A 12,092-nucleotide genomic window follows, 5' to 3' on the forward strand; every position below is an offset into this window, starting at 1 on the left:
TTACCTTGCCATCATGTAAACATGTTGGACCTGAGCAAACCAGCCTTCAGATGTAACCTTGGAAGTAGCAATGCGTCCCTTCCAATGGTATTTTGTATCCTCTCTTTTTGTTTTCTTCACCTTGTGAGATCCCTTGCATGAGGGCAACATAGTAACCCAATTGTTTATAGTGAAACTCTTGGGTTCCCAAGTTCCATCATCCCTTTTGTTGTGTACGATACAAGAGTTTATTGAACGAGAAGGACGTCTTGTGGATTCCATATAGAATAGAAGCAAGAGAATGAGATAATGGAACTCAGTGAGGTCAAAAAAGAGATGAGAGAGAGCTAGAAGATGCAATGAAGCTCAGTGAGGTCAAAAAAGAGATGAGAGAGAGCTAGAAGATGCAATGAAGCTCAATGAGGTCAAAAAAGAGATGAGAGAGAGCTAGAAGATGAGACCTTCTAGACGTTGAGAAGAAGAATGATAATGGTATGGGCGCCAAAAGGAATATTGGAGGTAGTTTGTCCAAACTTCAAAAATTTTGGCATTAAGTACATGCTATCTTTTTTCAAATCTTTTACAGCTTTTGTCAGTATAACGGATCCTAGGGACCACCACAATCCGTCTAAATTCGGAGATTTTGGCTAAATTAGAGGAAAAAAGCTCAAAATAGACTCTACTACCTCCAAAGTAGAGGAGATAAGAATACCATATTCTTGTGCACGTGGCACACTCTCTTTGGCTCTTTTCTTAATCATAAAGGGCCCTTTTTTAGGCATTTTTGGCCCTAATGTGTAAGCCCTATAACTTCTCCATCCTCCACTAGCTTATCCAGTCAAGATAAGATTGGATGTGTAACAACTGCAAACAAGAGAGGGCTTAGTGGGCATCCCTACCTGACCAATCTCGTCAAATGAATGGGCTCAATCACCCCACCATTAATCATAAGCCTAGCCACTGCCTGTTGGCTAATAGTATAAATCAAAGAAGACATGCGAGGGCCAAATCCCATAGCCTGCATAAGCTGTCACGAAAGAAAAGACCAACTAATGTCATTATAAGCCTTTTCAATATCCAGTAATCATTACCACCTCTTTGCCTCAAAGCCCTTGCATAATCAATTCCAATTTGTACATTCAGTATATTATGCAAAATATTTCGACCTTTAATAAATCCATATTGCCTTGAATGAATCAAAGTAGGAAGAAAACATTGTAACCTGTTGACCAAGAGCTTTGCAAATATCTTACACATGCCCCCCATCAATGTGATTGGTCTCCATTGACGTAGATTAACTGGGGATGGAACCTTAGGCAATAAGCATCATTAAGCCCAATCTTCCAACTTGCAGGCATGATACCTGTATTCCACACCTCCTGAAAAATAGAAGTGATAGGGGGCTTCAACTCATGAACATACTTCGTGAAAAGCTCATTGGGGAACCCATCCCATCCTGGACTTTGCTTCAACAGAGCTTCCACTTCATCCTCAGAAATATCTCTTTCCAATTCATTTGCAGAAACATCTGATACCTGGTGACGAACCAAGTGAAACAAAGACTCTCTAGCTACAATGACATCAGGAGATATGACCTCTTGCGGTCCGAAAAAATGGCGATAAAAGTCCATACACACATCTAGAACACAAGAAGGATCAGTAATCAATCCTCCTTGGCTATCTTAGATCCTAGCAATATTCTCACGTGCATGCTTTTGCTACAAACGAGCAAAGAATGTATGTGAATGAGAATTAGAATCCATTAGTGCATCCATTCAAGCCATAAGCTTATATCTCATATAGTGATTCTCATGCAATGTTGCAACGTGATGGGTCAACCAATCAATAGCCATCTCAATGTCAGGGCAAGAACTATCTTCTTGATGAACCACCTGGTTCAAATCAACCAATAACGATTCTAGGTTCCGTAACTTCTCCCTAAAATATGATGCATTATGAATCCCATATTGGCGAGCAAGCTTTTGAATATTGAATATACAACACTCCCAAGCTGACACCCCAATAAAGATTACATGGCCTCGAAAGTTTTGCAACACGTGCAACATAAACTGATGGAAAACAATAGCAGCTCCAAGAAAGTCTGTTTAACCTTAAGAGGAGCCTTTCCCAGGAATGGCCTATAAGCATCCATAGAATGGCTATGCATGTCCAATACCAAAGGGAAATGACCTGATAAAAATATGATTATATTCCACTTGCAACAACAATATCTCTGGTAGAAACAAACATGCTGGCAAATATACATTTGGTCCAAACAAGCTCTTATACCCACATACTATTGAGAGGGATATTGAAATCCTCTCTCATGTTGGTGTAGCCACATGACCACATATCTTGTTTCAAAATTTGATTAGCAAACACGCCCATTCGTAATAGAGTGAGGTGTAGAAGCACTCTGGCAATTCATATACATCAAAATCACCCAACACAAAGCGAGGCTTAATGGTTACACAAACATAATAAATCTTCCCATAACTGACGATGCTGTGCAACACCATTAGTGCATACAACCCCACAAGCCATAATGTTTCATCCATAAACTCCACTTCCACAACAATGAACCACCCCCGGACATCCTGCAAAACCAATGATGGCTTAAACTAAGATTTCACTACAATCTCTCTCTCTCTCTCTCTCTCTCTCTCTCTCTCTCTCTCTCTCCCCCCCCCCCAAAGATGTTGAAACTGTTGAATAAATAGTTAAGAAATACTATTCCTTCATTGAAAGAGTACTAGATTTTATGAGGGGTCCTATAGAAGACAAATATTCAATATTACCAAAATGATCATACAAAAATCTGGAGTCTCTTTCTAGCAATAATAATATGTCTACCTTGAAAGCATGTTGCTTATACATGCCCATATAAATTCATGAGATTCACATAAAGAGATTTTTTTCAACACCTATAGCAAGCATAAATGAAGCATACGTCATTTGGTATGCATGTAAGTCTCTATTATTTCAAAGACAAAACCTAATACTCTTAGATCCATCTTTTTCTCTATCAAGGTTACTTTCTCAGCATTTGACTTAATCTCAAAACCTTCTAAAATTCATGGGCCCAAGAAGTTTCACATTGAACTTAAAGATTCGTAGAGAGAGGAAATTGTTTCTTCACCTCAAATGAACAATACATTATGCACCACTCCCCAAGTGGGGTGTCCTTTTCCCTTGAAATATTAAGTGCCAAGCCTCGTCATCTTCATCATTTTCAAGCCTAATGGTTCAATTTTTGCTAATTTAAAATTAATAAGCTTGTAAATCAAAGTTAACAATTTTAATAAAATATCTTCGTTGGGTTCAAATTTTTCCCTTGAAGAAGAGCCAATTTTAGCAAAATTTGGAAATTTGGCCAAGAGAGACTAAGGATTAATCATTGATTTTTTTAATGTGATTACTTCAGCTCAATGTCTACACAATTTCAAGCCCGATTAATGTTCAAAAACCATACGCATTGAGCCCAATAATTACTTGAGCTCAGTGTCTACACAAATTCAAGCATGATTAATGTCCAAACACATTGAACTCAATTAAATTGGAATTTAGCACTCTTTCAAGAGCTCAGTCATAGGTTGATCCGTATTTTGAATGAATTATAGATTGAACTAGTCCATAATTAGGACTAATTTGAGGCTAGATATTAATTCAATCTCCACCATAATTTCTCCTCGAATAGTGCCTCAGTCAAGGATTGAACTAGTCCATGATTAGCACTAATTTGACGCTAGATATTGATGCAATTTCCACTCAATTTCTCTTCGATTAGTGCCTCGATTAAGGATTAAACTTGTGAATGATTAGGACTAACTTGAGGCTAGATATTAATGCAATTTCTAGTTAAATTTCTCCTCCAGTGCCTCAATTAGGCACATTTTATTAAGCTTAATCTACCCCTGATGCAATAAAAAATTATTCTAATTGAGCTAAAAGTTAAGCGAAGACCCACTCTAATCAATAATTTAGAAAACTAATCTACACATCACATGATTAAGGAAGAAAGAGAGTAATGACTAACTAAAGTCAACCACAGATAATCAATTTCTCATCCATTTTTGGCTCCTTGAAGTTCTTTATATGAAAATCAAACTCTTTTCTAGCTTCTACTAAACCAAACTAAATTAATTTTATAAAGAAAACAACATATTTAACAACACCAAATCCTAACATTTTTCACTACCGATTATGTTTTTTTTTTTGAAGGTATAGGAAATTTAGAAACACACACACCCAGCCTCCCTGAGGTGAAGGTGGCCCCGCCGGGATGAGGGTTGGGGCGAACCCATCGTACATGCTTATAATCAACCTATCAAGGCTAGGTATCTAACGAAGCCCCCAAGACTTGAGAACACAAGACCTTGGGAGTAGAGACCAACTCTCTACCAGATGAGCTAGCACTCGTTGGTACATTATGTTTTTATTAAAAGCATGAAAATTTCAGTTATAAAACCGATTAATTTTTTAATAAAAACCTGTCGTTCGAAAAAATCTTTGTTTCGGGCACTGCGACGCAAATTAAAGAAGCCGAGTACTTTCAAGTTTCAAATTTGACTTAGACACGGTTTGAGCCGATCGTAGTGGGCTCTGATCTGAGACTCGGATACAGTGCTGAATTTTGAATCCTTCATAGGGCATGCAGCCGTTCAAACCTTCTAGAATTAGAAAATAGGGTTGCAACAGAAGGCCACAATTTTGAAAATGTCTCGAACATGTATATATTTTGAAGGTCAATCGCCTTCAAATTTGATCAGCTCTGGTTGGATAGCTCCAGGAAAAAGGAAGGTGTTAAAGTGTTTCTCTTCAAGGTAAGCGGGCCTTCGTGGCTATGGAAAGCCCCTGCGATCATCGTCCTCTCCTGCTGTTTTTGCTCTCGTTATTTTTATCAGTATTATGTGTGCCCAGCCTCTCGCTTAGCTTCGATTACAGTCCGTTACGAACGCCTCATATGCAAATATCCCTTACCACCGAACGCAACATCTCCGTTCAGCCCAACTCTGTGGAGCTGACCTGGAGCAACAACGACCCGCAGCTGAACGCAGGCCGTTTATACAACTCGGATAAGCTTTTGCTTTGGGACGAGGCCACCGGTGAGGCGGCCTCTTTCAACTGCTCCTTTGCATTCCGCGTCCAGGCTAACACGGCTTATAGCCTTGTCCTAGCCGATGGCCAGCTAACATTCCTCCTGCTCAGCCCAGACTCTTCCGATCTCCCCCACAACGCCAAGGGCTCCTGGCTCGGCTTGTTCAACTCTTCCAACAACGGCAGCGCATCTAACCAGATCGTCGCCGTCGAGTTCGACACCCACCATAACCCTAACTTTCTCGATCCCAATGCCAACCACATCGGCGTTGATGTCAATAACATCATCTCAACGACGTGGCAGGCCGATCTCAATTTTACCCTTGCAAATTCAGCCTCTGTCTACGCCTGGGTAGACTACTCTAGCTCAGAAAGCTTGTTGGAAGTGTATGCCACCAACCTCTCCAGCACAAAGCCAAGCTCCCCACTACTCTCTTACAGCATCAACTTGACCCACTATTTGCCCCAGCATGTGTTCGTTGGGGTTCTCGGCTACCACGGGGATGATTCTGTGCTTTCATGGAGCTTAGAAAGTACAACTATTGGTGGACCCACCCAGGCAAAGAAGGGCTGTAGAACCGGATTGTTTGCCGGATTGGGTGCTGGGCTTTCGATCGTTTTGGTACTTCTGGCGTTGCTTGCTCTACATATAGCAAGACGAAAGAGGAGGAGAATTCATCAGCGCAGATCTGACATCCCATCCGGATTGGATCTGAGCGGCTTGCCTTCCCCTTCTCCTGCTTTATATGGGCCTCGCAAGTTCACATACAGGGAGCTTAGCTTCGCCACTAGGCATTTTAGCCAAGCCCAGCTGCTAGGCCGAGGCGGATTTGGCCCTGTGTACAAAGGGGTTTTGTCGGAGGATGGAAGCGAGGTTGCAGTCAAGTGCATCGCCCAGAAGTCTGCGCAAGGGGAGAAGGAATTCTTTGCAGAGGTGAGCATAATCAGCCGCATCCGGCATCGACATCTGGTGCAGCTGAAGGGGTGGTGCCGTGAAAAGGCCAATCTGCTGCTGGTTTACGAGTTTCTACCCAATGGCAGCCTGGACCATCATCTCTTCAACAAGGCGGCTGCATCTACGCTGGATTGGAGCACCAGGTAGGCAAAAACATCGCACATTGTGCTTGGAATAATCATAATTAAGTCATGTCGTTCTTGGATTAATCATGATTAAGTTGTCTATGAGATCGCCTCCCTCTATAGCTGCTGTTAACCTTGATCAAGTTAATTATCACACTGCCAGGTACCACATCGTGTGTGGATTGGGATCTGCTTTGCAATACCTGCACGAGGAGTGCGAGAAGGTGATCGTGCACCGGGATATCAAGGCCAGCAACGTTATGCTAGACTCCAATTTCAATGCAAAGCTGGGTGACTTCGGCCTGGCACGTCAGTTAGCGGAGGGTGTGGAGGGGCATACGACATTGGTTGTGGGAACGGTCGGGTACATGGCGCCAGAATGCTACGGCACAGGGAGGTCTACCGCCGAGTCGGACGTGTACAGCTTCGGAGCGGTGCTGCTGGAGGTAGGGTGTGGGCGGCGGCCAGTCGACAGCACCCTGCCGGCAGAATACGAAGGCCGGCTGCTTGACTGGGTGTGGGGCCTCCACTCGAAGGGTGAGCTAAGCAAGGCGGTTGACGCCAGGCTGAATGGCGACTTTGATGAGGAGCAGCTGCGCAGGATGCTGATGGCAGGGTTGGCGTGTTCCCATCCAGACCCAAAATCGCGGCCGTCTGTTCGGCGGGCTGTGGAAGTGTTGCGAGGACGCGTGCCGCTGCCGTTAATCCCAACCTTCAAGCCGGTGGCCTACTATGGACCCCCGCCAGCTCCCATGAGCCTCATCACCACCAGTACCTGGGCCTCTTCTTCTGCCCCCGACATCGACCTCTCCGATTCCGGTTCGTGAAACCCTAATAAATTACTAATATCATGAAACCCTATTACATTAAACTCCAAAGTTTTGCATGGGTAATACAAGGCTCAGTCGCCGACCCTTCTTAATTAATCATTCGACCTTAGCTTCTCACTCTCTTCGGCGCGTCTTCACTCCCCCTCTCTCGTGGCTGTCTGACTCACCTACAACATCTCTGCTCTCAATTACCCCTGTCTCAAGCTCGCCTAGCATTTGTGCCAGCACCTCAAGTTCGCGTGCTCTGTCCCTCTCTCAGGCTTACAAGCGAGCTCTCCCTCCACGCTCCTTCCTCTCTCTCAGCCTCACACTCAGTCCACGCTTATCTGCGTCTCTTTCTTCCCGTTCTCTCCATTCATTCCAAAAAAATTCTCTCACTGCCACACATCAAACCATTAAATCAGTCTAATTTCTAAGGTTTTGGCCCCATATTCACTCTAGTTTTTTTTTCCTAAGGTTCTCTTCTCTCAAGTAAAGTAATTAATTAATGCCATGAAAATTTGGCACCCATATTTAGGGTCATTTATCCTTCATATAAGGGCAGAAAATAATTTAACCTATTCTTTCAATAAAATGTAAATTGGTTAGCCCTTTGTAGCTAAAATGGGTGCTCATTGGATTTAACCTTCAAAATTTCATAGCCATTAGCTATAGCCTATAGCTACTACCTAATAGCTATTATAATTTATTAATTAGCCCAATCTGGGTAGTCAACAGTTAAAACTATAGTATGCTAATATTTACAGTAGATAGTGGAAATTTAAGGGCCATGGCGTTCACAATACTATCAGCACACTGAACCTTACGGCTCAATTTTCAATATTGTTTTCAATAAATTTAATTCCAATTTCACTATAAATAGAATATAGTAGATCGAAGACCCAATGGCGAACACTGAAGTTTAGCTCTTTTAACTTTGTGCTTCACTCAGGCTTCAGTCTCCCAATCTTTTCACTGCCTAGTCTCTTTGTGCTTTGTTCTGGTATGAAACAAGAAACTACGGACCTCGGGAAGCATGTCGAACTGAAAATATAAACGCAAGAGGAAAACATGAGATTGGGTCCCAACTACCCCGCAAAGTGTTTGCCAAAAGCATCCCCGCTTGAGTATTTATAGATTTTATTACTTTAAAAATAGGTTACATGGCTATTTTTGCCCTTGCTTGCTCTACAAGCTTTTCTTTTACAAGAATTGGATAATATCTAAAAAATCCTTGCTTTTCCCCACAAGCTTTCTTTTACAAAAACAAAATATGTGAAAAATCTCACTCCCCTCGTGTGATAGCTCTCCCGGTCGAGAATACAACTGTCCTCAATTGTAACTATCAGCACACACGGGTGATTAAACACATTAATCATTCCCATATTGGATTCAATGTCTTTAGACGCGTCGCACATGTCTTAGAGTTGATCGGATTCACTCACAATCAAACACCCTCATTGGATTCACTCACAATGTCTTCATATGTGTCACATGTATTCACAGAGTTGATCAAACTCATACCACACATCTCACATGTGTCAGAGCTGGTTGGATTCACTCACAACAAACTTGGGTCACCCTCTAAAGAATAATTTAGATTCGCTCTTAATTCTTATACCACACTTGGGTCACCCTCTCAAGAATTAATCAGATTCACTCTCACAATTAATTCTTTAATCACACTTGGGTCACCCAAGATAGCCAAGAGTCAGGGTAGAATATCCATTCACAGATAGAACCCCTCTCAATACTTAATTGTGATAAGTTATCCATCACACATAAATATCATCACAGACATGTGAAAGAGACATTGTATCAAGGACTTCTATACGTAATAAATTCTAGTGTCCCATACCACTAGAAATTATCCCATACAAATCTAGAGATAAGTATACATCGGAAAACTTCACTACTATAGGATAACCCATTTTTTATGCTTGGTATCGACGGTTTATGAGTCGATATAAACATCAAAGAAAACGTCGAAATGAGCGTTGAAATGAATGTCGGAATAAGCATATCGAAATTTAATTTTTTTTATTTTTTATTTTTTATTTTAAAATTCTTAAAAAAATAATTATGCAAAAAAAAGAAAACATTGACAAAAACCAAGTATTTCTTTTGGTAAATAAAATTGAGATAAAATGTTATAGCTGAGATCATGGACTCTCTCATCCTCAGCTAGATCCATGGCTCCAAATACATCTATTTCTAGAAATACCACTCCATGTGCATCTTTATCAATAGGTGTAGTGTCCGGATCATCCTCTTCATGCTAATCATTGTGATGAGATATGAAAATAATACAAAATGATCAAAATCGTGAAATTAAATCAGATCAAGAAGTCTTAGAATAATTAACTTACCAAAGCACTCTCCATAGCCCGACTAATCATGCATGGTCCACATAAGTATTCCTCGCATTGTTGCATCCCTTTCTCCAAAACGCTTAGATGCATCATGAACTTGGATACCATCCCATAACGTGCATAGCTTGTCAACTAATGGAGCCAAGTAGACATCCATGTTCTTAACTTTGTACTTCCATGATGGAACTATCAAGGAAAGTAAAAGGTTCCCCTTCTTTATTACTAACCATGGTGGCAAGTTATAGTAGTTCACTAGACAAATGGGCTATGTACTCCATGATGAACTTCGTAAGCCAAATGGATTGACTCCGTCCATTGCTAGTTTGAGACGAATATGACAAATGGGCCATGTACTCCATGATGAACTTCGTAAGCCAAATGGATTGACTCCGTCCATTGCTAGTCTGAGACGAATATGACAAATGGTGGCAAGTTATAGTTCGCTAGACAAATGGGCCATGTACTCCATGATGAACTTCGTAAGCCAAATGGATTGACTCTGTCCATTGCTAGGCTGAGACGAATATGACAAGGCTCTTCCCCAAAGTTCACCCACTTCTCTTCGATATGCCTCCATGCTGGAGAATCAGCAGGCACACGCATAACGTCATCTGTGGATCTAGTGTTCCAATGCCAAGTCATTAAAGATACAATGGATTTGCATCTGAACATTCTTTGAATACGTGGAATGATAGGGAAGTGTCGTAAGACTTTAGCAGGGACCCTTTGTCCTTGGACATCTTGCCTATATCTTGATGAACCACATTGTGGACACTCGTGCAGAGTGGCATACTCATGCCGAAAGAGAATATAATAATTTAGACAAGCATGGTGTATGTTATAGTCCCTATGGAGTGCAACATTGATTTTGCTTGTGCACGGTCCAAAGGCATCTCATTGTCTTCTGGTAGAATTTGATCATTCAATAACATGTATGATATACTGAATGAATAGTAAAGGAAAAAGAAAAGACGTTCATTCATGGAAGCATGTGAAACATAGAGAGGGGAAGGGACACATACCCCATAAGTTTTGAAACGCTCGTATCAGACCACCCATATATTGATTGCAAGTTCAATATAGAAAGGCAAGTGCGGAGAACTGAAACACGTGCTCCATGGTAAAGTGGTAGATGGGCAAGCCTACATAGCTCTTTCTCCTCTAGAGAAGCATGCTCCACACATTGTCTGATGTCTTCTACTTCATGATCATCTACTCGTGGCTTGTGCCGTGCAGGGCATCTATCATGTCGGCCATGTCATGTTCTATAACTTGATCTAAGTCCGTAAAATCTTGCTCGTGTTCCAATCCATCAACGTTGCCTCTGTCCTTGCTCTTTTGCTCCGCTCAAGTTGGATATCCAATGTTTCATTGTTGTCTGAGTAAACATTGAGGCCAGTAAGTAGATATTGCAAGTGCTCTACTAGAAATATGCCCCATTTTTTGGAATGCTTGTTATTGCAAATTCTTCGACGTCGGGCGACTTGGTACTTGCAATGATTGCATGGGCACAACATTTTCTCTTCTAAATTAACATAATTTGAAAGGTTCATAGCACTCATGGGCTCCATGTATGTTGAATACACATGTGAATTTGGGTAAAAATGAGGGGGAGGTGGAGATTATTTTATATCTCATGCATGGATGGGTCGGTATATTCTTTTTTTTAAATGGAAAGGTGGCAGGTTGTGAAAAATTCAAAATTTGAATGTGAAAAGAATCCAAAAAATGAACTTAAGCGGGCGTCGATATCTGGTCGATACAAGCATCGAAATAGGCATCGAAACCCGCGTTGAAATCGGCGTCGATATAGACATCGAAACCCATGTCGAAATAAAACTTCACGTCGCTTGTATCGATATGTGTACCGATGCTTATATCGATGCACATGTCGACGCTGGGGATTTTTAATAGAAATGCGACGTCTCACTATTAGCGTTTTCAAAAACTGCAAGGAACCCTTCCTCAAAAAATTGAAGGTACCCACTTCTCTCCCTTTCCCTATCCCTTTCTTGTTTCTCTAATATGCAGCTTCTAATTGTATCCTCTCCCTTCCCCCATCCATCTCTTGTTTTAGTTTTTTTTTAAATGTTTGTCTCTAATATGCAGCTTCTAATTATATGTTTGTTTTGCAGCTTCTAATTTGTTGAGATTCCAGGTAGTTCTTCACCTTTCTCTTGTTTTTATTTGTTCATTTTCTTTGCTTTTGATAATTGCACCCTTGGGTGTTGGAGTTAGAAGTAGTGTAGATTTAAGAATGCATGCATCTAGCTTAAGGCTATGCTTAAGGCTTGTGCATCAGGCTTAAGCATTATGCTCAAGCTCTATGCAAAAGGCTTAAGCTTAGACAAAGAGATTGAAGCTTATGCATAGAGCTTCAAGTTTCTTGCTTATGTATAGGTTTAGAGTTTATGTATAGGGTTAGGGTTTAGTATTTAGGCTTATGCTTCTTCTCTTTTTATAGGTTTATTCAAGCCCAAAACTATCAAGTGTTTAGGCTACGAGACTCATACGACTTCTCAAAGAAGAGGTAAGCCCTCTTTTTTCATTTTCTGCTTATGCTTCTTCTCTTTGTGTTTTTTCACCCTTGGGTGCTAGGGATTAGGGTTAGGTCAATAGGTTTACGCATAGCCTTATGCATAGCCCTTATGCATAGCCCTTATGCATAGCCTTTATACATATAGGCTTATGCGTAGGCTTACGCATAGGGTTATGTAATAGGCTTATGCATAACCCTTTATGCATATAGGCTTAT

General features: G+C 41.2%; 1 protein-coding gene and 1 pseudogene across 1 annotated transcript; one reads left to right on the forward strand and one right to left on the reverse strand.

Moving 5' to 3' along the window:
* The first annotated feature begins 4,564 nt into the window (after nt 1–4,564).
* Nucleotides 4,565–7,311, forward strand: LOC147616891 (L-type lectin-domain containing receptor kinase IX.2-like). The gene is made up of 2 exons (XM_086776308.1): nt 4,565–6,174; nt 6,320–7,311. Exons 1-2 carry the CDS (start codon nt 4,823–4,825, stop codon nt 6,981–6,983), a joined length of 2,016 nt encoding a protein of 671 aa, XP_086632434.1. The 5' UTR covers nt 4,565–4,822; the 3' UTR covers nt 6,984–7,311.
* Nucleotides 7,248–11,227, reverse strand: LOC147616892 (uncharacterized; annotated as a pseudogene).
* Between the last annotated feature and the right edge of the window lie 865 nt (nt 11,228–12,092).

The sequence above is a fragment of the Cibotium barometz genome, chromosome 37 (genome assembly GCF_041138505.1).
Source record: "Cibotium barometz isolate CiBa-2024 chromosome 37, ASM4113850v1, whole genome shotgun sequence".
Lineage (NCBI taxonomy): Eukaryota > Viridiplantae > Streptophyta > Polypodiopsida > Cyatheales > Cibotiaceae > Cibotium > Cibotium barometz.